Below are 27,950 nucleotides of genomic sequence, written 5' to 3'. Positions count from 1 at the left end.
GACGAAAGGAAGATTAAATCACAGCCACACACAGTTTGTTGCTCAGCTGGGCAGAAGTTTGCCTTCTCTTCTGGTTTTTTAAAGGCAGTTTATCTGGACTCGGGCGCGCAGAAGCGACAGCAAACGGAAACGGTTCCGTCTGTGTTAGTTCTTGGGTCAGAGGATTTGTTGTGGATCAGCTGGGAGGAGTCGCAGCCCGATGCAGGCAGGTGATGGATGTCAGCGGGGATCAAGGTGAGAGGGTCAGAACTCAGCAGACAGGGTTTCTGTGGTTTTTGGTTCCGACAATGGGGGAAAAAAAAAACTTCAAGACGGTTGTTTTTCTTGTTGGTGTAGGAGACGACACAGACAGGCAGCTCCGTCCCCCACTGGGCGCGCGCGCGCGTGCACTGCACTTCTGTAAAATGCATTTTCACTTTACAGAAGTCACAGTCTGGTCTCTGTGAAGGATCTTTGGTGGACAGATCAGAAACACACGATCTGTGTGTGCGTGTGTGTGTGTGTGTGTGTGTGTGTGTGTGTGTGTGTGTGTGTGTGAGAGAGAGAGAAAGACTCTTATAGCAGCTCAGTTTACTTTGCCTGAGAGTGACTTATAGTACAACACTCCTACGTGCGTCCACGTCCCAACACGTCCTATAAATCCCCACAATGGGTTTTTAACAGGAACATGTGACATGGGTGAAAAACCTAGATATGTGGCCAGTAAAATGATGTAAACTAAAGCTGAAATAACCCCTGGAAGTGATTAATTAATTTGCACCTTTTTTAATGGAGTCATTTTTAAGCATCTAAAAAAAACAAACAAACAAAAAAAAGCATTAATATTTGAAAGTTTCCTGGTCTTTGACAGGAAACTGCACATTTTTGAGATTTTTGAGTCAATTAGAAGTTTTGCACACGTTTTGACATTTTGTTTTACAATTTTAAGTCAAGACTTTGTACAAATCACACGATTAATGAAAACAACTGTTGGTTGCAAATTTGTTTGGTAATGACTTGACACAAGAAACACAACTTTATTGCTCTGGACCAAAGTGGCACCTTACTGAGCTTCCGATCCTCCTTAAGTTTGAGATTTTCCTCTGAGATTAATTAAAGCTCTAGTAGCTCATATTTCTTATATTTGCGCTTGTTTAATTGGTGTTACCTTGTATGTGCTTGTGTGTGTGGCTGTTTGGGGGAAGGAGTTATGTAAACTTGTATATAAGTAGTTTTTCTTCGGACACTCCTGCAAAAGAGTGACATTTCCAGACAAAATAAAACTAAGTGAAAGACAAAAACACAAACTTAAATAACTGAGTAGACCCTCTTCGAGATCTGGAAGACCAGACACGGATTGTGCCACAGATGGAGTAGATGTGAAAATCTAGCAATTACTTCAGTGATGTAGTAATCCAGTACTAATGGTAAGAGGAGAGTGAAAAAGGCTAAGGTGATGGTTGTGGAGTATGGAAACAAAACAGAAATGAGGGGTTATTTCAGGACCACATTCTTGCCTTTTAGGGCGGCGACGGACTAACACTTTGTCGATCAAGCTACTGGCTGATTGATCGCTTCTGTTGTCCAAAAGCATCAGTTTAACATCATAAGGAGAAACAACAAACACCGGAGAAGCTGTAAACACCTTGACTCATCGTGACTTGAGATCTTGAGATCGTGGGGCGGCAGGTAGAGCGGTTGTCCACCAATTCCTCCCCCCAGTTGCTGGTTTGATCTCCGGCTCCTCCGGTCACATGTCAAAGTGTCCTTGAGCAAGACACTGAACCCCAACTTAGTTCTTCCCAGTGAGTGTGTGTGAATGGGAGGATGAGAAGCAGTGTAAAGTGCTTTGAGTGCCAATAGGTACAAAAGCGCTATACAAGCCCAGACCATTTACCGTTATAAATAATTGTCAAAGCTTAACTGAATTTTGCTTGTTTTTTCAGTTGCATAAAGTTTACCAGATATTTGACCAGATGTTTGCTAAAGTCCACAATTCCCTCTCCTATAGCTCTGGTTTTGTCTCAACCAACCTGTGCAAGCAAATATCAGGCTCTTTTTCAGCCAGATGTTCCATGTTTCTTCACCAGCTGGTCTCTAACTTTGTCTGTGAACTGGTAGATCCTGAGCAGGTAGGGAACACTGGGTTTATCGGGGCTTGATTGCTAAAAACAGGAAACAGAGATTGAAACTTTAAATTTGCCCAAAGGAAGCTGAAACAAAAACTAGGAGCTAAGAGAGGCTCTGAGAGACACTTTATCATTTATTTGGGTCAGTATAAAAAATAATAATAGCGGAGTTTAGAATTTACAGTAAACAACGTAAAGGTCAGACTTTAATAAAAGCTGAAGCAGTGAGTGATACACATGAAAGCTGCCAGACAGCCATAATAACAGAGGAGGAGCCGTGAGGTGACCTGAAGGCATCACTGTCGCTCTTTGCAGGAATGTGGTTCCGCTGCTGTTGAGGGACAATGAAGATGCTGTTCAGGGGACGTTTGTTCTGCTGCTTTGTTCACTCACTAATCACCATGTGTCCACCAAGTGTATGCTGCCCTGCTGGTTCTACGAGCCCCACGTGTGGTGATTAATAGATCTGATAAGTTCAAAGGTCGGCAGCAGCTCAGAGCATTTTTATTAAAACAGTTAGTGAGAACATTGATGCCACTTTGTCTGTTCATTAAATATGAAGCTTGTTGCAGTCGTGTAATTTTTTTATACCAATATTTTGGCCATGAGTCTCAAACATGCTTTAAAAGCTTCTGTTTTTCATTTGTTTTTTTTTTAAAATCCATTTACAAAGCTGTTTCCAGAATGGTTCGTGGCAGTGTGTACCTGTGCACATTCCCATTTTTCGAGACCCTCTTGTTTTGCAACTCATTATTTGTCAGAGACACATCCACACACATCCAGATGTCATCAAACATCTACTCTTTTTCTAGAGGCTGTGTCTAGTATCGAGGGTACATGCGCCTTCTGGCCTGCTGGTCGGCGCCACTTTCCCTTACTAACCCATGATTATAGGACTTTCCTAATAACAACTGATGATGTCCACTGAATGGCATGACAGTATCCACATCAGCTGAGGAAAGGTTTGTCAGCCTGACCTCTCACAGGGTCAAAGGTCATCCAACTCCTCTGACTGGCAAAGCAGTATTTCCTCTACTGCTTTCCTGAACAGTGTCCTCACTTCATATCAGCTTTTTCCTTTGCAGTCCCACAAATTCAGAGTTTTCCAGGGGGAGACCCTGGAAACAAATCAGGTTTGATTGCTAACATTGGAGCTCCAGCTGTGCAGACTTTCCATTCTGACCATTTTAATGAAAAAGCTGCTCTCAATATGTATTTTTCATTTTGTAGAACCAAAACTCTTTTATTACTTTGGTCGGTTGGTTTGAGAGCCGCAGCCCAATATATTAAAAACTATATATCTATATATATATATCACAAATATATCGTCTGATTGAGCTTTAAACACAGTTTAAGTCTGAAAACTGAATGTTTGGCGAGAATAAAAATAGATTAAAAACAGATTGTGGGTAAAAGTTTTGGAAAAATATTGTAAAGAAAGAGCCTGCAGCAAACACACCTCTGATCTGGATTACTAATGCATATGAGTGTGAGAGTGAGTGTGTGTGTGTGTGTGTGTGTGTGCGTCTGTGTTCACAATACATTCACAAGTGTTTAAATATGTGTTGTGACTCATTCATTCCTTGCAGTTGCACAGTTTTTTTCCAGTGGCAAAAATCATCCCGCCCCAGATGCTTGCACACACACACACACACACGCATTCACACTCACACTCACACTCACACACCACAAACACACACACTTATACAGAACGGATTACAGAGCTTTGGTCATAGTTTCTGTTTGGAATAACTTTTGCTGAGCAAATACCACTGATGTCTTGTTAGCAGTTATAAGCATTTCATTCTAAATCATTTATTTCGACTGTTTATTTGGACAGTGTGAGGCTCTGTGTACTGTTCTATAGTCAAATCATCCCGCAGTACGGCATAAATAGCAGTGGAAAAGCAGTCATCACTTATGAATAACATGTGGGCACCAGAGGGCAAATTCTATTAAAGTGAAAAACAATAAATGCCTGCAGTTAGCAATAAAAATTCTTCAAATGTCAATGCACAGTTATGCTGTAGTGTAATATTTCACACAAAGCATGTTCAGCATGCAGACACAGATCTTCAGTGATGCTCACATCATGGAATTATGAAGGTAGTTCCTAAGAACTTAAGACTTGGTAGATTTTGAGATTAATTCCACAAGGGTCATGAAATATAAACTCACTATTTAAAAAGAGGCTCACTTCTTAGGTCTTTTGCTGCAGCGGTTATACTATTTGTATTTAAATCCACAAAATATGTAATTTTCCCAGGATGAGTTTTTGCCAGCTCAGAAAAGGTGTCATGAAACAGTTTACCTTTACAAAACATATATGACATACACTGATGGGTGTGTGTCCATCATCTTTTTCTTACGTGTTATTTGTCTTTCTCTTAAAACGTGAGGGGGGAGGAAAGCTCTCATCTCATCTAGAGAGAAAGGGAAAGGAACGACCAAATAAGGGAATTAAGATGCAGCCATAGGGTCATAAATTGTTAAAACAGTCTGTCTGCAGGCAAAAAACAACAACGTGTGTCTGAGCATTCATGCACTGACTGCTATGTTGGAGGTGTTGTCAGATTATTGATTTAGTTTAGAGCTCATGAATATCTTGTTCTGTGAAGATTGTTGTTTGTGGAAGCAGTGCAGAAGTTCAGCAGGAGTTTCGGTATCAGAGGCTGGTAGAGGCTGTGGGGTTATACCAGGGCTCCTGTGATGGCTGAATCATCATTACAAACAATGAGACGCTGAGCCAGAGAACAGCCCTGTTTTACTGACCAAAAGCATGTGATGAAGGAAGAAGGCTGTGTCCATAACCACTTGCAGGCTGAGAGACCCAGACTGCATCACGTAGGAAAAATCTGATCCGTATTACAGGGCAGCTGACGGCTGAGTTAAGTTAGAGGTTGAATGCTGTAGAGGTTTTTGGATTAGAATTGTGTGTGTGTGTGTGTGTGTGTGTGTGTGTGTGTGTGTGTGTGTGTGTGTTTCCTCCAGTTGGTGAGGTGACAGTCAGCAAGAAACAGAACAGAACAGTAAAATCTGCACTTTACATTGGTATATAGTTATAATACTCCCAATCTGACCCACACCAGTTATGTCTGTATAACTTTACAGTTCAGTATATTAATCCTTTTAAAACTTAGCTGAGTTGCTCTTGGGATGCTTGGGATGCTCCTTTTGGACTTTGAGTCTGCCAGTGTGATGCGTACTGACAGACAGACGCCATCAGGGGGAGCTCACGTCTAAACTCCACTTACAGAAACTGCTCCCTGACTGTTTATCCTTCTCCTGGTTCCTTCTTGGATTCCCAGGATTCACCCATTTTCTTGAAGGGCTGGTTTGGATGTTTATACATCCAACAGAATGCTCACAGTCCAACACGTGCATTGACATTATCATTTCTCACTCAAAACAATTACCGTTCGCAGTATCACGTGGTTGCTTTTTAGCGTGACTTCACACAGGCTGCCAGAAAAGACACATTTTTATCCATATACTGACTGTATCTAGCCTGAATATTTAATTTGTATTTTACTCATGAAAACTGGAGATTAGAAGTGTTTAACAAAATATACACTGTCAAAGTACATAAAATGTGTGAATAGTACATTATTTTCATCATTAATTAACCTGATGAACAGTTATTTTCTTTGAAGATACATGTTTAATCAAGGCAAAGGTGAAATCCTGAAATGTCTTGATTTTTCCTTCCTCTAGCTCAAATTAAATGTTGTTTTTTTGCCATTTAAAAAACGGACAGGAATGAAAACAGAAGGACTAGTGAGTTATTTACATGGTTGCTCGAAAGAAAGTTTATTAATTTGTAAATGGATTTTTGCAGATGAATATTTGTCAGTTAATAGCGGGCAAAAATTATTTAGTGGTGTACACAGATATACAAATAAGGCTCCAGAAACAACTTGTACGTTGAATACGCTGAAATCTGTTTTCATGTGATTTTACAGTTTTCCCTTTTTCACAGTTTTCTTCTTTATGTTTTACCATCAGGTCGAAGCTGCAGAAGAAACCCACCTCCTTCTCTCTTCTCTCTCCTGACAGCTGGTCCCTCAGAGGGGTAAGACTAAATCCTCCATATGAAGACTTTATGTTATTCACATTATTGCAGCTGAGCTCATGCAAAGCAAAATGAATCTGTGTTATATAATAAATACTAATATGGAAGTAAAACAAAAAACCTCATGTCGGCCTGACATTCCCATTAACCCCTGAACAGCAGGCAAAATGCCGTTCCAGTAATCTTCTTACCTAGCTGCCGGTATTAAAGACGCGATGCTTAATGTGGCACCCACCTTGATGTATAACACACAAAGTTTGATTGTGCAAAGTCTGCCAGATTCCTGGGAACAGTCACTGAGGATCCTAGGTTGATGATGACGAGCTGAGAGTCGTTGGCATGGGGATGGTAGGAAAATGGGACTGTATGATAGAACTCTGTGATGTGGTATTGATTGAAAAGTGAAGAGGGCCAGAGAACAGAGCCCTGAGGGACTCCGGTGCTGGACGCTTGCCCCTGTCAGGACGGCTTCAAAGTTTGCCCAGATATGAGGGCTAGTAACTAGCCTGTCGTGTTTTATGGTTGGTTTATGTGTTGTGTCCTTCTGTTCTGAAAATAAGGATGTGAGCTAGATAAAGCAAATACAAAACTGCAAAGAAAATGGTTAAAATCTACTCAGACGTGGCTTCATTAATTCTCTGATAACTAGCCGCTAGTTAGTCCATCAAGACATCAGAGAATCAATGAATGAATCTATTTGCTTTATGTTGCTCACATCCTTATTTTCAGAACAGAATGACACAACACAGTCTCCTCTGTAAATGTCCCTTGTTATCCTGGATGTGCTGTTCATAGGTTTAACAAAGCAGCTCAAAGGAGGAGGCGCCAGTCCATGAAGAATTTAAAACATGTGACACACTCTCACATACAGTAGATGATAGATTTATTTGACAACGGAAAACATAAATAAAAGACTACAGCTATCCAGTCCTGCCAAATGATATCGCAAATTATACCTCTGAGCGGAAGTGGTGATGGCACAGCTTTATAAATGATTTAAATCATGATTTATGTCAATTTATTTATACTTTTAAAATATGTTGCAGTAGTATAATTACCTTTTATTTTTAGAGAAGGGTTAAGTAGAAAACACAGACTTTAGCTCAAACAAAAATGACAAACTGACAAAATAAAATACAGCACCGTCATCACTTTCCGCAAGGAATGAGTGGATTCCGTTTTGTTTTTTTTGTTTTTTTTTTTTAATAGAAAAAAGGAGTTAATGGTCCTCTTTTGTATCTGCCCCTGGTGTCCCTGTGTCTCCTGTAGCTCCTAATTATAGACGTGCCGTTTCCCCCAACAGCCATCACTTCCTGTTTGTCCAATGGGAACTGAGTGGACACACACACACTAACACACATTGTGAAGGGTTCCTGTTCTTGAGCGCCTGTAGTTCAACTCAGAGAGGTGGCGAAGTTCAGGAGGTTTAGATTGTGACTAAGGCTGTGGAGGAGAAGAGAGGAGGAATTACAGAAAACCAGTCTGACTGAGGAGGAGAAAGGAGAGAAGAACAGGCTCATGGAGTAAGACAATCCGGAGGAGCAGGAGAAGAAGTGGAGGTTTGAATTTCAGACAAGAAAGAAATGAGCGTAGCAATGTTCCTTTGAGAGACGTCATTCAGAGGAGGAGAAATCAGGCGACGAAAGGAACAGAGGTGATTGCAGCAGTTAACTTGCATGTGCGGAGGAGAAAAGAAAGGAAAGCTAATGTGACTTTGGGGTGAAAACAGGGTGACCTGGAGGAAGAGGAGAGAGGAGGAGTTACTGAACGCTTGAGCTGTGAAGTGTTTTGGAAAGCAGATCTGATCCTGATGATGGGCTGCTGTCTGTTTGTTTACTATCGGGTGAGTCTGTGCATTTGATTTCCAATGTCCCCCAGCATGCTTTTCACAAATTACCGCATTCACTCGGACATCGCAGAACTGCCGTCCCCCTGTGCGGTAGGTTCAGTGTGTTTGCTGCTCTGCATTTTCTTTTCAAAATTGAAACAAGGGTTCAAAATCATATTCAACAGTTGTTTCTGGAGTAAAATCTGCCACCGTGTTTAGAAGGTGGTGATGTCTGCTGTGGCTTGATCCAATGTTCAGACTTGCTCTGGGACATTTGTGCAAGTCGTGTTTGTCTACATGGAATTTAAGTTTGTGGATACACACGTTTGAAATCATTTTCCATGCGCACTAAACACTGCGCTCATCACGACCACCACACCTGTCAATTATCGCTCATTTAAAACCGAATTATACACCTTTAGTAATTATCCAACAGAAACATGACTTTTAATTGCAATGTCACGGCTCCAAAGCCTGAACGCAGGTGTTACAGCTTAGATCATTGTCTCTGCAGACATGGTGGCTCAGCGGGTCAGTCCATCGATAATTCCAGTGTCATTACTGACCATGACATGGCATCAGTTTGTCGGTCATATTTAACATGCGGCAGGATTTAAAATGTTATAACGGCATTGAATGGCTGGTGTTATCAGAATCACACCTGGGGGCTAATCGCTCCTTATCCCACCTCCTACTCAGCTCGACAGAGTCACATCAAGCCGAATGGTGTGTTCCGGATTTAAAACAACTTGTTTAGTTCCTGTATTCTTTCTCAAAAAAAGAACACCTTCTAAAAATATATAGCTTTTCCCCATCTGTGATTCTACCAGGTGGTTAATAACATAAAGGTGCTGTAGCAGATGTGCAATTCCAACCAGTCAGTGTTCACTGTATGTTTCTCTCTTCTGAAAGTTAGACCACTGTGTTTGGATATATGTCCCGTAAAGTGCAGATGTCCCCTTTTGTGCATTTGTTAAATGCAGCATCATCTTGTCTTTCTAGAAGAAAAGCTCAGTACTACCACCAGTAGTCGGGGGTGTAACTACAGATGAATTGGGTGACGCGGTGAAACTGCTCGATTCTTTTGGAACTATAGATCAGTTTACTGGCACTGCTACATTTTTTTCAGAAAAACATAACAGCATCACAATCATTTGGATGATCATATAAAAATAGCCTTCATGCACAACGTAATTTTGCTTCGAAACCCAAAATGTCACAAACTCTGTACAAACACTGTAGGCAGACATTTCCGGATATGTTTATTATCAGCATATTTACAACTTGCCATTTACTTTAAACCAACAGCAGAAAAAGTAACGTGGTTACGTTCCCCACAAAGAAGTACTTCCTGTCATATTATGCAGAGGCAGGGTTGACTACTACTATAGTACTATAGTAGTCAACTACTACTACTACTAGTAGTACAACTAATTGACCTTATATGGACCTGTCACTGCTCTGGTTTCTATGGAGACGATGAATTAAAGGTAAAGTCTGCCAGGTTATATAATGTCCGGACAACAACAACAAGCGTCTCAACACAATACTGAACAAACAGCAGGCTTCCTGCTATTGTTACTCTGCTACACTGATCCCAACATCCTCCTCCTCCTCCTCCTCCTCCTCCTCCTCCTCCACCTCCTCCTCCTCATCTCCTTCTCCGCTCCGTGTCTTTTTTTCTCTATTGTCAGACCTTTGACCCTCCTCTTTTCTCCTTTTGTCCTTACCTCCCCTCTGTCCTCTAAGCCCCTCCTTTTCTACATCACCTTTTATTTGGCTTCTATATCTCTCTCCTCACTCTCCTCTCTTCTCAACTTTTTTTCTTTATGTCATGTTCCTCCCTTTTCTTTATCACCTAACCGTATGTACTTTTCCTCTTCTCCTTTTTTTCTTACTTTTCCTCCTTTATCTCATTTTCCCTAATTTCCTTGTCCATTTTTCCTCTTATCCACTCATTTGAATCCTCTTAATTTACGTTCTCTCCTTGATTCCACTTTCTTCTTTTTCTCTTCCTGTCTCTATTCCTGTCTCTCGTTTGTTCCCCCTTTTCCCCCCTTTTCCCCTCCTCTACTCCTCCCTTCTGTGTTCCACTTCTCCCTATTTCATGTCCTTCTTATTACACTGGACCTTCTCCACTCTGGCCTCCTTTTATGGTCCTTCCTCTCTCCCCACCCCTCCTTCTGTACTTTGCCATATATTTGAACTTAATGCTCCTGTTCTCTCTTATTCTCCTTTCTTTCCTTTTGTTCCTTTGCTCCGTCCTTTTCCTCTCCTCCTTTCTTTTCCTTATCTCAAGCCCTTAACTTATCTCATGCAATCTCTCCTCTCCCTTCCTCCTCTGTGCTCCTTTGATTCCCTTTCAAAATTTTCCTTCCTTCCCTCTCCTCTCCTCTCCTCTCCTCTCCTCTCCTCTCCTATCCCCTCTTCTCCTCTATTCTCCTCTCCTCCCCTCTCCTTCCCACGCCTCTCCTCTCCTCCCCACTCATCTCCTCTCCTCTCCTCTATTCTCCTCTCCTCTCCTCTACTCCCCTCTCCTCTCCTCTCCTCTCCTCTCCTCTCCTCTCCTCTCCTCTCCTCTCTCCTGTCCTCTCCTCTCCTCTCCTCCCCCATCTGTTTGTTTCCACTGACCTGGCTCGTGAGGTGTTTTTGTGTGATTGCTTCCTGTTTTTCCTTTTGTCATGGTGGCACGCAGGAACTTTTTTGCATTGTTGTGTAGTTGCACCTGTGCAGCTTCCTGCCACACAAATCAAACCACAAATTACCTAAAATGTATTATTCAACCAGTAGTGGAAAGTACATTTACTCACAAGTACTCTTTTGAGGTGCTTTATGTGAGTATTTCCATTTTATGCGATTTTATATTTACACTTATACTTACACTCTACACTGAGTTGTAGAGAACTTTCTTATTCTGTTTTCTCTTCCTTTCTTTACAGTTTTTACTTTGGCTAGATGAGTGTCTGACATGTTTGCTTTCTGTAATTCATTCTACACATTTTGGGCACAAATTAAATAAATGAATTTTTATTTACATGTCATACACCTAAAGGTGCCCAGTCTGAATGAGCTTAGACATCACCTTCAAAAGCAAGAGAAAATAAGAACTGTTCACATCAAGTCACATAATAATATACATAAAATAAGCTTATTAAAAACTGAGCATTGCAAAAGTTTTACTGTAACCAGAGACCATGTATTCTATTGTACATTCACCTGTCACATGCTGTAGATCACATCTGCATTGTCTGTGAAAGTCTAACACAGCTTAACTTCACCTATATCACACACAGTGCATTGTCTGTTGTCCTCTGTTTACCTCTTTGGCAGAGGTACCTGATCTGAACAAGGTTGACAGTGACATATTAGCTCATTTGCTTGATAACACAGTATCTTTTTTTTATTCTGAATATTTTATTTATTTTTTTGGTAATTGTTAAATAACAAAGATATAAATTAACATAAGTTGTGGACCTGAACTGGTCAATACAGAATTATCTGGTAAATATCTAGCAAAATTGGGCCAAAAAAACCACAATACACAAATTAGTAATTAGTGGCAACTATAGAACATAACTGGTCATAGAAAAGACCCAACAGCTGCACAAAGATGCAGGTTTGGTGGCAGTGGTTTATTACTAAAACGTTAGCATCATTATATGTGATTTTTATTTTTTTGCCTAGTGGAAAATTTGAAGCATTCGATGCACGTTTCTTCAAATCCAACACCTGTTCTTCACCTGCATAATGTGTTCTGGCTTTTGTGTTTTGCAGAAGAAGAGGAAGCAGGCCAGCAGAGATGCAGACTCCCTCAGCCTCTGCAGTCTGGACATCAATGTAAGTTCAGGAAAGTTTTGTTGTTTCTCAACTTTTGTTTATGTTCCTCCATTGCAACCTTAAGAGCTGCTGACTTTTATTTTTACCAGGCTAAACACTATAAGTTTAGTTGCAGTTCACACTTTGTATAAAATGACCTGAAATTAAAAACAAACAAACAAAAACAACAGGAAAAACAAACAAAACAACATTGGAAAACAAACAAAAACAACAGGAAAAACAAACAAAACAACGGGGACCCAAACAAAACAACAGGAAAAACAAACAAAACAACACGGGAAAACAAACAAAACCAACAGGAAAAACAAACAAAACAATGGGGAAAACAAACAACCAAAAACAACAGCAATACGTTCACTGGTGCAGTTTCATTTACATGTTCTCTTTATTTTGGATGCTGTGTAGAAGTTGTTAAAATCTAGCTGAAATTTTAGTAGTATCATTATCACAGAGTAGTAAAAAAGTCCTTGATTTGACATTGTGTTGCTTAAATAATAAAGGACTTTCCTGAAAAACACAGTCTTGGTGGCAGCATGTTGGGCTTCAAACGTCTCAAGTGCACAAGTTACCCATGCTGTTTGCGTCAGTGCCCCACCACAGCATCACAGGTGCTCACTGCTCAAATGATTCCTTTCCTCTTTAGCATGGAGGACACAGCTTTCACGGTTTCCAAATAGAATTCCAAAATTTGACTCATCAGGCCACAGGACAGTTTTTCACGTCACCACCGTCCATTTAAACTGAATCTGAGCTAAGAGAAACTTCTGTTTGTAGATCTTGTTTATATATGGTTGTGGAGTTATAGTTGTAGTAGAGTTTTAAAGAGGCCACATTATGCATAAACTATTAAAAAATATTACACTTTATTCAGAGTCTCTGTTGCAATAAGGTTATGTGATTTTTATTTATTTATATATTTTTGGTTATGTGGTTTGTCTTTGTACAACAGCTCATCTTGTCAAGTGCGTGAAATGGTTTGTCTTAAAAAAAGTAACCAAAGATGTTACATAATGTCTTTGGTGAGTTGAGAACAATATCTCCCTCCTAATTTTAATCCAGTCGAAATAGAAAGTGACAGTACTTCTAAATTGCACGGAGGTAGATTACTATTAAATAAAATCCTCTCTTTTAGTTTATTAGGCCAAAATAGTCTTATTCTTATACAGTACAACCCTTTAGTAACAAACATGACAGGGCCATTTAATGTAACATACCACTGGCCATGAGTTTCTGTCTATTAGTTTGAAATATTGAGTGTAGTGTATTTGATGTATGATGTGTTCTGTGTATGACTTCATACTTCATACTTCATATACCAATAAACTTGATACAGAAGAACCAGATATAAGGTATTTTCTTCCCTGTCAAACCTGACACCTACATTGCTGTCAGTGCAGGCACTTATCCAGTAGTGCAGCTCCCTCTGGAGTCACAAAAGGCTTTGTACACTTTTATTTTCTATTCATTTCTTAATGTCCTAGGTCTTTGAGATGGTCTATCATACTTGTAAATGTATTGTTTGAAAGAAATATGCCATTCTTAAAAGTCAGAAGAGTGTAGAATAAATGTAGGTTACATCTTACATCAAGAAGAGAAGAAGTTACTGTATGTTATAGAAAACTTTTAAAAGGCTGTCTGTCTCATTTTAACTTTAAAACAGCCCTTTGAACTTGTGACAGGCCAAAATTTCCTCGCTTCCCAAAAATGTCCTCACTCGCTAGGGTAAATACTTTTATGGTCCACCTGTATTCTCATTAGGACAATTATATAATAAACTTAAACCTAAGTCTAACCCTCAAACAGGCCTTTAAACTTGTCCTCACCAACCTATGAGGACAGGACCTAACTTTGTTAGGAGAAAGATTTTTGGCCCTAACTAGGTAACAATACACACACACACACATACACACACACACCCACAGGACCCACAAGAAAAACAGGCTACAACAATACATCCATTTATTATCTAAAGTACACTTGTCTCTTTAGGGTCACGTGTGCAGCCGGTTGTGTGGAGGGTTGACAGACAGGGTTGAATAGTAAATATATAATACCAGAGAAATGAGGGTCTCCGTCCTCATGTTGGAGTCCTCGTTTTGTATTTTTAGCCCTCTGCCAGCAGCGTGTTCCTTCCCGGGCGTCTCCCTCTCTGCTCAGTCTAACACAGGATGTCCACACTGGTTGATACGATTCAGAGTGACAAGCAAAGCCAAACACACCATCAGTCTTATTCTGTTACAAGCCGCCGCTGGCAGATGATGAACCTGGAATAAATGACACGCTATTGTTTCTCTACTGTTACTCCCTGAATCTCAGTGAGTCACATGCACTCATATTGTTATGTTATTGAAACCTCAGGACCTGGAGACCCAGTTAACGGATTCAAGGGTCAAAGTGTGTAAGGTAGTTCATTTTTTGGAATAAAATATTTTCTACTGCAGCAACACAGCCTTTGTCTGGACTGTAAAAAAATTAATAAAATTAAAGCTTCATTTATTTTTAGTTCATTGGTTTACTTTATCATTGTCAAGTGTCGAAAGTAACAAAGTACATTTACTCAAGTAACATTTTGAGATCCTTGTATTACAACTTTTTCAAATTTCATTCTTACATTTTTGGGCTACATTTACATATGATTTTTTAAATGTCTTTATTTAACTATTAGTTATTATAACAGTTAAATAAAGACAAATTATTCATAAATATTCAGATAATCAGTGTATTCACTGAAAATAATTTTGATACACTTATTATAAATTAAGCTATGCAGCAGGATGTAAATGTACTGTTCGGCATAATTAGTACTTTTACTTTTATACTTTAACTATAAATTAAGGCTTTTGTACTTTTTTGTCAGTGTAAAGTTTAATGCAGGACTGTTAACTCCAAGAGAGTATTTCCATATGGGGTGTTACTACTTCTTTCCCTACTGCCAATAAATTAACACACTTTATTTTACATATCTCATATTTCCAGTGATTGTTCATGGAAGCTTTCACAAAATTTGCTGGTATGTGGCTGTTAATTAAAAGGATATTTAAAAAACAGCCTAATGCTGTAGTACTGTATTAATTCAGCAACTTACTGTAAAAGTACAGTTATGGAGGTTTGTGTTTGGCACCAGTGTAGTTATTGACTTTTTCACTGCTTAGTTAAAATCTATCATGATAATGTATAATGGTCATGTGGAAGATTAACAGTTATTTGACATTTTTATGCACCTTGCATGGCAGCCACCATCATCAGTGTGAGCGTGTGCTTTTTTGCATTCGGATAAAAAATATTTAATATCCTTGAAAAACATGCAGCACTTTAGATTTGTGTATATTTGAAGCCAATTCTTGTTTCTGTGTGTGTTAATGGTACCAATCAATATGTGTGGAGAGTCTTGAATGGGACAAATATGTCACATGACATATGTCACCCAGTGGAGTAGTGTGTCTGTCTGATTGTTGAACAAACGGGGTGTACAGCACTAATCCAGACGGCAGGATGAGTAACCACTAGTGGAGTAGATTCCATGTTGGTTTCAGCATCTGTTTGGTGAATGCAGACAATACGAACAATTTGGAAAATGAACAAATTTATCATTTAGGAATTATTAGACGTTTTAGTAAAACTAATTTATTCGATATGCTTTATGTAATGCCTCCCGTTCACAAGTAACGAAGGAAATTGTACTTTTACATTTATTCATATTAATCCTTAGTGGACAGTAATACATCCACTGTTTTAGACTTCAGATAAAATAAGGCGTGAATTTCTGTGAAAGGGTGGGAAGGAAAGTCTATTGTTGGAGCAGCAGGCAGTATTATTCATCTTCGACCAGACAGCTGAGTCAGAGCAGCTATTGTTGCTGAATGTGATTAGAAGTCAGTGATGATGCTCTGTCTCTGCCTCTTTTTAAAGAAACCTTAAAAATATCGCTAGAGATGTTGAAATCAGCAGTGTTTCTGATGTCTCCTTAAGATTAATTAAAGAAAATCCTGTGTGTGTGTGTGTGTGTGTGTGTGTGTGTGTGTGTGACAGTAATAACTATTTCATTAACATTATGTTCTTTTTTTATGATTGATTGTTGTTCATAAATTGTCTGAAAATAGTGAAAAATGTCTCAACGCATTCTACTTATTAGAATTAGTTATTAGATAATTCAATATTAAGTATTTCCTTAATTTCTCAGTTTCTATAACTTTCTTTAGTATAATTAATTAATATAATTATTAAAACCTATATTTAATAGTTATAGCTTGTAGGGAGTTTCTGCTTTATTTTGTCACATGTGATCATAATTTAATTATTTATAATTTGGACTGTTTTTCCAAACAAAAAGGCATTTTTCAGTGTCACTCTGTTCAGTAAATGAACCTAAAAACTGATCTTTTTTTTTTTTTTTTTTTTTATAATTTCCAAAATCCAAAATTGCCTAAACTCAATCTGTTGCTTTACCTTAAATCAAATACCCTAACATGTAATGTGTCTGTGCCTAAATGGGTAAAGTAGGTCTGTACATGACCAAAGTAGTCGTAGTAAGTAATACACATACAAATACAAACACGTTCAGTAACTAACTTGTAAACCACTGAAAAACCAGGACAGCGCTTTGGTTGCCTGCAGTGTTGGCACTTTAATAATTGGATGTCAGATTAACATTGATCGTTAATGAACTGAGCAGTGACGTCCCAGCACCAGCGGCATCTCCAGTATCAGATATAACCACTATAATACTTTCTACTGCAAACTCATACATACCGTTGAAACTAGATGTTTACAGTCACTGTTTGAAAAGACAGATAACCTTTTTTTCTCACTGTCTGGCATTAAATCAGACTAAACTTGTCCTGTCTTAGGTCAGTTAGTATTATTCAAATTATTTCTATTTGCTGAATACCATATTTATAAGAGACAGAATTTTTTTATTACTGTCTTCAAAGTCAGCAGGTTACATAACACTCCAAAACATGGACTTTGTTGTTTTTAAGCCACTTTGTACCTAATTTCACAGTATGCTAAGGGTCTTTGTCCATTAGAAAGACCCAATTGCGCCCAAGCCTTAACTTCCTGGCAGATGTCTTGAGATGTTGCTTCAATATTTCTGGCTTTTTTTCTGTTGCTTTTGGAGTAATGGCTTCTTCCTCGCTGAGTGGCACATGACACTCTCTTACCAGCTTCACCCAGAACCTTCACAACTGACCTTGAAGAAAGTAATGGAAAAAATCTCTCTCTTATTATTCTTGCATCTAACAAATAGAAATAATTTTGGCAATTCTGACTGAGCCAGAATCTAACTAGCACAATTTAATAATGACCCTTTGGAAGTAGTTAAAATCAATTGGCAGTGTGTAACACTACATTTCAGAGTTCTGTAGGTAGTACGCAGGATGAACAGCTAATATTTTTAGGAAGATGATGTTCGCCTAGAGGTAACAGGGCAAAGGAAACATCTCATATTTTAGTTAGAACTTTTTTCGAAGTCCAAGTAGAAGAGATGGCTCATAATAAGCTGCACGTGTGGATGGGAGCTGATGGCTGATGTCCCACCTCAGGACGTCCGTCTTTATATACAGTTTATGGTACGGATTTATATATTGGAGGGGTTCTTCACAATTAAAATAAATAAGTAGGAAATCGATATCGTTTACGATATCTATAATGGATTTTTCTTTGTTAAGTGTGTATTAAATTTTCACTGGCTTTACTAATTGCTGAAGTAATATTTCCTATGAAAACTGAGAACGATGTGATCAATAGAACTCCAGCCGTACCCACAACCCCATCTAATAAGATAATCACAAAAATCCCAGTTTTATCACAGCTGTTCGTAGGATAAAGTCCTTGTACGGTTGGAAGGTACAGTAGGAGAGGAGAGAGAAAGAGGAAGTGAGTGACTGAGTCAGAGAGAGTGGGAGAGAAAGAGAGTGGGGACATCACTGAGAGTGAGAGACGGGTAATGTGGATTTAAAGCCAGACAGAAAACAGAGTCATTAGAGATCCTGACTGTACGAACCTCAATACTCTGCTCCTGTCCATCTTCTGAAAGCAACTGGCATTTTCAGGGCACAAAGCTTGATCCAGATACTTTACTGGGACTGATCCTAACAGCACCAGAGAGTCGTGTTGTCAGGAAACGTAATTTCTCTCAGGGGTTTTTACTGCAACCCAAACTTTGTGTGAAGCTCTTGCACCGATCTTGAAAAATCTTCCGCACGGTCTCTTGGCACTGGCAAAGCTTCTGATCCTGAACTGGGTTGTGGTCTGAGCAGCATGGTGGTGGGGCAGAGCCCCTTATGTCTGCTGGCACAGTGCTTAAGGTCTGAATGCTTTTTGGAGTTCACTACAAGGACCAGCAACATGGGAAAACAGGTGGAGGTAAGACTGAGGATGGGGAATTATTTAGTCGTGCTTATGTTGTTTTTTCACTAACGCTTTCTTTAGTATCATTACGGAGGATTAGTTTTTGCTTTTAATGGATTTCACTCACTGAATTACATTCTATCATCCTGTTGTCTGTTTTAACTTCTCATCCATAGATGTATGTTACAAAACTACCTGTGATCTTCTTTAACCGCTTCAGCGTTGCAGTTTAGATGTACTGTATACATTACAATCTTCCTTTCACACAGAGTATATTACTTATTTTGGCATCTAGCTTTACAGATTTACAGTCTACAGTTTTGTTTTGTTTTCTGCTGAGAGAATTTTGTCACCAAACTTCGAAAAGTGAGCGGAAACGACTTTCTCCTGGTTACAATGCTACAAACCTCACAAGTGGAGGAAAGTAATTAAGCACTTTTACTTAAGCACTTTCTATTTTACTTGAGTATTCACATTTATTATTACTTCATACTTTGACTTCACTACATTTAAGAGGCAAAACTCTTTCTTTAACTCCACTAAATTTACAGTGAATATAAGTATATTTAAGTTACTAAACCATTTAAAGTTAAATATGTCAAATCATGATTTTACTGCATTGGAAGACCAGGAAAATGACAGCAGATGAAATTTGATTTACAGGAACCACTGAATGTTTTTTTTAATTTTATTTTCATACATAAAAAATAAAAAATTGTCCCAAATGTTTTAGGCTTCCCTTTGTAAAGGTGCATGTGCAGATTTAGGTCAGGGAGGCCTAAATCAGAATCAGTGTCCAGCTTTCAGTATTCTGCCTTGAATATTTGTCCCAAGTTTTCCTTATTTGTAGATACATTTTTAAAAGCTTGATAAATACTCTGTATCATTAGTGATGAGTCCTGTGTGGCTGCAGAGCTCCTGTCTCACGCTCAAGTCATTTAACAACCAAACACATTTGGGTTTCTTCAACCGTCATATGTCCAATCTGAACATCACACTTGACATACTGCATCTATTCTAGTTTTGTTGTTTGTAATCGAACTCTTGACCTGAGAGTCACTTGGTCTGCTGTAAACCTGCTGCTGTTAGATAACTGCACTGTTGTTGACAAGCTTCACTGAATTGATCTTTGTCATGTTGAATCGGCCAAAGCACCATCACACACACACACAAACCCATTAGCACATGTGCAATGGAAACTTGAGCGGATTGTGTATTATACTGTACGTCAGTCCTAAGCTGGCAGGTACAGTATCGATGCTGCAAAAACACTTCATTTGAGATTCATCAGAACTCCATCAGCAACCTTACATGCTGCTTTAAATTGTGATGATTCTGAAGAGATGAGATAATAATACTGGGCTTTGGTAAAATCATTACAAACTATGGAAAATCTGTTGTCAGATTTGGGACATGAACTGTAGTGATCAAGGATCCATAAATAATCTGTCAGAGGTTAATTTATTTCTGATGGAAACAGAGTTTGATGGTTCCTGTGTTCCAGTAGATCAGCTGACGGTGGGCTGCAGGGCAGAGCTGAAGACACACACACACACACACACACACACACACATTGATTTATTGTTTGTATCCAGGGCAAGCAATCTGGTGGCATTTTCAAAAAGAGACTGACCCTAATATTATCAAGGCCAAACATCTGTGTGTGTGTGTGTCTGCTGCTTAAGGGTTAAGATTTAAGGTTTAGGGTTCAGTTTGGGGGGGTTACAGTCCGGGGCTAGGGAGTGCATTAATAATGGTTGGGTTAGGGTTAAATGTCCAGTCATAGAAAGAGACGCTTGCGTGTGTGTGTGTCTGCCAGAGTTTGGCAGAGTGTGAGTTACTTTGAGTCACACTATTGTTTAACCTGCAGTAAATTTCCTGCAATATTTACACAGGCAGTTTCTAAAGACATCAGGCTGGACACTCAGTGGACAAGGTTGTCCCAAAGCATGTAGTCTATTCATCAATTCAAACATTAAATTTTGTTTTTATTTTTATCGTCAAACATATGATTGTAGTGTATAATTAATTTCATCAACTAAAAAGTATTAAAATATTATTTTAAATAAATTCTCTGGTTAAAGCTTCTGCTTTTCTCCATTTAATATAATTGTAAATAGTGTAAACAGTTTTAGTGATTTTCAATGTATTTTTTTAAAATAATTTTTTTTTTACACTAATAAAAAAGTTCCTAATAAACTAAAAAGTAAACTGTGACATCCTTTAAAGTAGTTTAACATTATTTTTTTTTTTACCACAAATTGATTTAATGGTAATTTTATTGTTACATCTGATGTAAACCTTATTTGAATAGTACCTCTGTCACAGGTTCTTGCAGTTTGAAGTGCTACAGATGAATGAGGACTAAAAGTGGACATTTAAAACAAAGCTTAGAGCCAATGTGACTAATGCACAAAGCAAAACAAATAATGTAAAATATACAAAAGTAGGATACGTTGATGATGACAAAAGAATTATGTGAGAGGAAAGACAACATTGAACTGTAAATACAGTCACAACAAATAAAAGGTTTTAATCAGAAGTCAGGCTGAAGGTTGCAGGAGGTTGGAAGTAAGATCATAGACTGTTGCAACAGCTTGGAACATAAATTAAAAAGCTTGTTCTGGTTTGGAAACATCCAACAGTCTCATGCCAGAGGATCTGAGAGGTCGTTTTGGTTCACACACTTGAAGCACACCAGACACGTAGGCTGGTGCAAGGCAGCCAGAGGGAGGTCCCCGAAATATATGTAATGCGTCTTCTTGTTATTGTCAGTTCTGGCCTTTTACTGACCTTTGCCAGCCCGACCAGTGGCTGCAAGCGAAGAGAGCCACATATTCAATCCCTGTGTTAGGCAAAGGTTTGGAAGGGGTCTGGCTTCAAGGTTTCAACAAATTCCCAGCATATCAAAAACCAAATAAAATGCCATCATGACAGCATTTAGATATTGTTGGCATCATTAGAGCCGTAGTCTTCAGGTGAGTGTAAAAGTCAACAGGCAGGTTGTGAGCTCTCATTTTCACATCATAATTCACATCAGGGGCTTAACTCTGTTCTCTCCTACAGGAGCCCAACACCAAGCGCAGCAAACCTGTATCCAGGGTGACGTCTCTGGTCAGTCTGCTGCCGCCCGTCAAGACCACGCCCCTGAAGAGGATCGGTCAGACGCTGCAGGTGAGCCAACACTTGGATGTGTTTTTCTTTGATGACGACACCAGCTAAACAAAGAATCACAACACTTAAGACTTAAGACACAAATGACATCATGGTTGTATGTCCTCTGTGTCTCTGCAGCGCTCCATCAGTTTTCGTACTGAGAGTCGGACGGAGAGAGTTGCTCCCCCTCCTTCCCATTCATCCTCAACTATGAAGACACACGTTATCTCAGCTACTGTCTCCAACCCTCACTCCTCCTCCATGGCTGCGACTCGGGGCTCCACGGCAGCAGCCCCAGCTGCTAAGCGTCGCGACAGCAAGCTTTGGAGCGAGACATTTGATGTCCGACTGGGAGCCACGCAAACTCTGAGTCCAAAAGAGATAAAGCGGCAGGAGGTGAGACACAAAGTGCATCTGGACTGAGTTGTAATTGTATTAAATAATTGGTAGATCACTTTGGATAGAGTTGTTAGTTCTCAGTTTATGCTGAGAATGTGGGGATGAACGTTGAGGTTGTTGGCTTCTTCCGTTTTAGGCTAATTAACCTATGTTAAAGTGATGTTACAAAAACTGTAAATATTTGTCCGCAATTATAGTATGTAGCTGTTGAAATACCAACAACCGCAATCGGAGGTTAAATGAGTTGGCTGAAAACAGAAATGTTTTTTCTAACAGATGGGAACACTCTGACGGATCTCATAGACTGAAGCACATTACAGTGTATTAATCGAAATTGTTTACAATCCAGTCTTTTGTTTTTAACCCATCCTCTCTGTCCCTACAGGCCATATTTGAATTGGCTCAGGGTGAGCAAGACTTGGTGGAGGATCTCACATTGGCTAAAAAGGTAAGAGCATTTGTTGATTAAGTGAAGACCTGAATTTCCTCCTACTGTAGACATTCTTGTGTTATTCTGAGATGCTCATGTGTGGGTGTTTGCGTGTACCGCAGGCCTACCGTGACCCAATGCTGAAGCTGTCAATCATGACTGAGCAGGAACTGAACCAGATCTTCGGTACTCTGGACTCACTGATACCCCTGCATGAAGGTAAGATCTAATGGAAGTCATTAAAGTTCAGAGAGGTCACAGAGGTCATGACAGCTTCTTCCTGTTTACATATAAGAAAAAAACATCAAGAAAGAAGACGTGTTGACAAACTGACCCTGACCCTTTACCTTCGGTCTCTCTTCAGACCTGCTGAGTCGCCTCCGAGATGCCAGAAAACTTGACGGTTCCACAGAACATGTGGGACACATCCTGACCGACTGGGTGAATGTTTTTCTTGACATAATACAACATGCTCCTTGTTTGATTCCATCTGCCTGATTCAAACGTCTTTTAGTCTTTAAGTTCATCACAGATTCAAATTTCATGTTTCCTTTTCTTGTATTCTGCATTAACCAGGTCTCTGTGCTTGTATCCCTGCAGCTGCCCTGTCTCTCTTCCTACACGCCATACTGCAGCAACCAGGTGAAGGCCAAGGCTTTGTTAGACCAGAAAAAGCAGGATCGGAGGGTCCAGGACTTCTTGCAGCGCTGTCTCCAGTCACCCTTTAGCAGGAAGTTGGACCTGTGGAACTTCCTGGACATTCCCCGCAGCCGGCTAGTGAAATACCCGCTGCTGCTCCGGCAGATCCTGAAGCACACCCCCAACGACCACCCGGACAGGCAGCACCTGGACGAGGCGGTGAGGAAAACACACGTGACTCATCTTTCTCCTACCAGTCTGATTCAACCCACTGCTGAGAGTGAGATGTCAGCAAATCAAATGTCAAGAATTGTCAAGCACAGATGTAAATTGTTCTAAAATGATCCTGAGAATTCAGAAATACAACTTGCAGCAAATACTGCATATATGTCTCCAGCTCTATAGAAACAGTGACAGAGACTCATGGGTGTTATGGTATTGATACATTTTGTGTGCTTGTTCCACAGATGATGATGGTTCAGAGCGTGGTTGCAGACATCAACAGGCAGACGGGAGAGTCGGAGTGTCAGTACTACAAAGATCGTCTGTTGTACACGGAGGATGGACAGAGGAACGACCTAATTGACCGGTCCAGGACTCTGAGCTGCCACGGAGAACTGAAGAACAACAGAGGACTCGTTAGTAGATTCCTGAAATTTTATACCCACCACCAAACCCCAGTCCTCTTTATCCATACATGCTCTACTCTCTGTTCTGTATGAGAAGACACGTTAACATCCATTGTCTCCCTCCGTACGTCTCTCTTTCCAGAAGCTTCATGTCTTCCTGTTCCAGGATGTGCTGGTCATCACCAGGTCCATCTCGCTGAACGATCAGCCAGTCAGCTACCAGCTCTGTCGCGAGCCAATCCCCATTCGGCAGCTGGATCTGGAAGACCTATCAGACGGAGAGATGAGAATCGGCGGGTCCATCAGGGGGGCCTTCAGCAACAACGAGCGGAGTTAGTAGTTCACAAATACCACAGATACTACAAACACAGATGTATTTCATTTTGTTGTTATACATGAGGACATCAGGACGCATTTGTATGCATTAACTTTGTCTGTAAAATGTAACTCAGTGGTTCTCAATCCTGGTCCTCAAGCTACCCTGCTCTGCTTGTTTCCCAAATATCCCTGCACTGCTGATTACCTGGATCAGGTGTGTTCAGTGAACCAGGAGCTGGAAACTCCCAATTCCCTTCGTTTTTCAGCACTCCGCCCTCATCTGCGATGGTATCTTCCAGCTTCTGATTGACTAAAAACACCTACTGCAAGTAATCAGCAGTGGTCAGTTGGAAAACAAACAGAGCACTAATCCTGGAGCATTGAGAACCACTGCTGTAATTAATCATTTTAAGTCAAAGGGCAAAACATTCCAAACTGTCAGGTCCGAATCTGTGCTACAGAACTATCAAAGTGCAAGTTTGACAACATCAACCAACACCAGTGTTGGACCTCCCTAGTGCTCCTGTGGCTGAATGGGAGCAAACAGCAGCTATTAGAGTAGAATAAATTAATGTTATATTAATGTTGTACTTGTTAATGTTACAGTAGTGTTTACAGTATGCAAAGTATTTTGAAACAACGACAAAGTTTTGTATAACTCCTCCTCCTCTTCAATGTATCAGTCAGGCTGTGTCTAATGTACAGTGCAAAGATTTAAACCTGCTGCTATAGATGTCTGACTAAAATAATCTCCTCCTCACAGCAAAGAACTTTTTCCGGGTCTCATACCGTAGCGGAGGTCAGCTGCAGAACCACTACTTCCAGGCCAGTGATGCCTTCAACAAACAGCAATGGATCAACTGCATCAGACAAGCAAAGGAAGCCACAGCACTGAATGGAGACCAGCCACCACAGACAAGACTGGGTCTGGACAAAGGGCTGGGTGGACCGAAGAGGCCGCTTAGTGAAACAACACTGAGTTTGCGAAGTGATTCAGGGATTGAAGATGAAAAAGGGATGTGGGGGAATATAGAGACAGGATCAAGTTTAGAAGGAAAGGAAGGATTGAGTGAAGGGACAGGGATGAGTTTGGATAAAGAGGCTTTGGATGCTGGTGCAGGTTTGGAATTAGATGAAGAAACAAGGATGGACAATGAGACAAGGCTGACGGTCAATGAGATGGGGGAGACTGGGACAGGACAGAGTGACAGTGGAGAAACACGGGCAGAGGCAGATGTCTGTCAGAGTGCAGACTGGAAGATGGATGAAGAAGGAGGAGGAGGAGGAGCAGTAGGGGAAGAGACTCTCAGTGGAGGTGATGTTCCCACCTCCCTTGTGTCCGCTGCCTTTCCTACTCAAGTAGAGGAGGTAGAGGAGGTGGCGATGCAGCAGGAGCAGAGTGGTGCTACACAGGAGGAAGAGTCCAGCATGGAAAGCAGTGTGGTTGAATCACTGCAGGGTGAGGAGCTGACCGTCAGGTGCTGATGGTGGTGCTGATGGTGCACCACTGGGGACTTGATGGTGATGCTGTCACTCATTGACCAGTATATTATAGGACGCTGTAACTGCTGGTAACCACGGAAACCACTTTGTTCAATAGTGCCACAACAACAGTCTCTTCCACATTCTGAAATCCTCGCCCCATCTGACTCGTCTGGCAGTGCACGGATGTGAAGACAACTGAATACCGTGTCCAAGGTTGTGCTGCGGTGAACGCTGCTCATCGGCACATGTTGCAAAAACCTTTTTCAGGCTTCCTCAGGCATCGCTTTGTGACCTCCCTCTGACATCCCGCACACATGAATGGCTGATACAGCTCTCTGAGATTGTTTAATCTGACCTCAAATTCTGATGCGACAAAGACTGACTGTGTGTGACGCTCAGAAAAATGTATATATCATTTTAGGGCCGTTTCCTTTGTAAGTATTGTGTGGTTTAAAAAAAAGCGTCTTTTATGTGGCTATACTGTGACTTGCAGTTTCAACTGTGACCACAACGCCAAAAATCCCCTCATGACCCAACACTGTTGCTGGGGGCTTGTGTTCCACTTCTTTGGCACTATGTTACTATGATAATCCCAATGCACAAGATCAGAAGTCAACATACCAAAGTGAATGTTGTTTTTTCTTAGGTTTTTTTTTAGTTTACCTAAACCTGGATTTACTTTCTTTTTTACTAACACTACCTTACTTACTTAAACTTTAAACTTGACATGTCTTTAGACAAACACAGCCTGTAGTCTTAGCCCTTACAAAAACCTCTAACCTCATAACTAAATGCACATCTGCCACATTCTTGTTGCTGTTAAGGTTATCTGTGGTGTTTGTGATCACTCCTGACACGAAGAGCAGCTTGTGTGTAGACTGTACAATGAACTAACTTTTACACAAGGACTGAATTGTACACTCACAAGCACAACATAATCTCTTGTGGATGGCGTCAAGCTATTTCAATGAGAGCTGGTGACGGTAACAAGGAACATGGAGAAAAATACTGCCAGCTGATGTAAACACAGAGATTAATACATTTTTCAAATATTGTAAAAATCTGCTTTTTAGGAGAATGAAATGCATTTTAACACATTAAGATGAAAAAAGGCAACTTTATTTATGCAGTATATTTCACTCACAAAGGCAATTCAAGGCTTTACATACTGCAGTCACACTAAAATGGAAAAATAATAGAAAGTAAGAAAATGTTTAAAGTATAACTAAATAAAAGATCACACCAAAACCTGTTAAACAGTGGTCATCTCAGACTTGTGTGTTGTATTTAAACCCTTAGATGTTCTCCTTCCTGCGGGTCTGTTGAAACATACACGTCACCGATTCTGTTTATTGCTACTCCTACTTTTCTAAAATCTTCCGATAACTTTAAAGCAAAGTCTTCAAATTCGGTCGTGTTGTCCGAAACACTGGACTTTAAACCAAAGTTGTGTGACAAGTTCTCGTGAGTTGTCAGAGCCTCAGTCTACATTTATTCATTCATTTTCATTGCACAAATGTCAATGTACTGTATACAGTATGTGCATTTACCAGTAATTAGACACTGAATTAGACTGCAATTGATGTGGACAACGCAGGCAGGAGTGAAGAGGTTCAAACAGCGGAGTGAGGTGAAGGGCGTCGAGGCTGAGGTTAAGGATTTTGTCCTCAGCAGTTCCGGTGCCATCTGTTATTTGTAACTGACTGACTGTTATATAATCACTGACCAGGTTTAATTTCCTTTTGCCTCAAACCTACAATCTTTAATATTGTTATATTAACATTAAATAAAAATCAGTCCATGCAATGTGAGAGAGTGTAGTTATGTACATTGTTTCACCTGCTGAATGTTTTGGCTTGTTTTAGGTCATAGCTTTAGGTTTGGACGTGCATTTACTGCAAATGTTCTCGTACAGGCTGACCAGTGGAGGACAGGACAGTTTGGTGAATTGCTTGTGAAGACAGTGGAGACTTAACCAGGGGACGGGTGGACTTGTGTCTGCTGGATGTGTCAGTTTTTAAGTGAGATAATAATGCCTGGGTAGCTGTCATCCTGTTTGGAAATTCCTCATTCAGCTCACAAATTCCATTAATTTGTGTTTTCACTTGAAGTTATTTGCTGACTTGTAGGTTATAAAAGTAAATCAAGAAAATAGTTCTTGAACATCTGTCCTTACAGTTTAGCTGCACTCTTACGTTGCAGCTGTTACCACATTCATTTAGGGCAAAATGTTCAGTTTTGTCATGGCAATCAGAGACGTTCCAAAGTGGGAACCTGCTGTGTATCTACTGTATGTAAAGAATGTATTTGAACTATATAGAGTGTATAGGAATGTGTATATGAATGTAGGAAAAAAGCCAACCATGTCTGTTTTACATACTGTGTGTTTTTGTGCTATATTACACATAAAATATGACTTACAATGTCAAGTCAATCAGTTTGATATAAATTGTCGGGATAGTTGTAATTATGATCATGGTTATAATCGATTAAGGCTCCCACCACGTTAGGACAATCAGTTACCCCATGAAAAAAAATCAGCACTTTTGCACATTTTTACAGAAGACTTAAAGGGAAATATCCCAGACCAAACATGTACACGCTGCCATTTACTCTTTACTCTGCTGAATGAATAGGTATCAACCATTGTGTGGACTGTTACCAACACCAAAGCACCAATAAATTGTTTTAAAAGAAG

General features: G+C 40.0%; 1 protein-coding gene across 5 annotated transcripts; it reads left to right on the top strand.

The window, feature by feature from the left end:
- arhgef3 (Rho guanine nucleotide exchange factor (GEF) 3) lies at positions 1-27,950 on the top strand. 5 transcript variants are annotated; one of them, XM_067504897.1, is made up of 12 exons: positions 1-234; positions 6,114-6,180; positions 11,786-11,845; positions 21,263-21,370; positions 21,491-21,748; positions 22,137-22,199; positions 22,304-22,400; positions 22,546-22,622; positions 22,782-23,039; positions 23,288-23,458; positions 23,592-23,781; positions 24,531-27,950. In XM_067504897.1, the coding sequence occupies exons 1-12, from the start codon at positions 200-202 to the stop codon at positions 25,250-25,252; spliced, it is 2,106 nt and encodes a 701-aa protein (XP_067360998.1). In that variant the 5' UTR covers positions 1-199; the 3' UTR covers positions 25,253-27,950. The 5 variants fall into 5 exon arrangements, with proteins under 5 accessions (XP_067360998.1, XP_067360997.1, XP_067361002.1 ...); XM_067504896.1 differs by having other exon boundaries at positions 11,783-11,845; XM_067504901.1 differs by lacking the exon at positions 24,531-27,950 and having other exon boundaries at positions 11,783-11,845; positions 23,592-23,786.

This window comes from Channa argus, chromosome 5 (assembly GCF_033026475.1).
Source record: "Channa argus isolate prfri chromosome 5, Channa argus male v1.0, whole genome shotgun sequence".
NCBI classification, from domain to species: Eukaryota; Metazoa; Chordata; class Actinopteri; order Anabantiformes; family Channidae; genus Channa; species Channa argus.
This window is presented reverse-complemented; position numbering and strand designations above follow the sequence as displayed.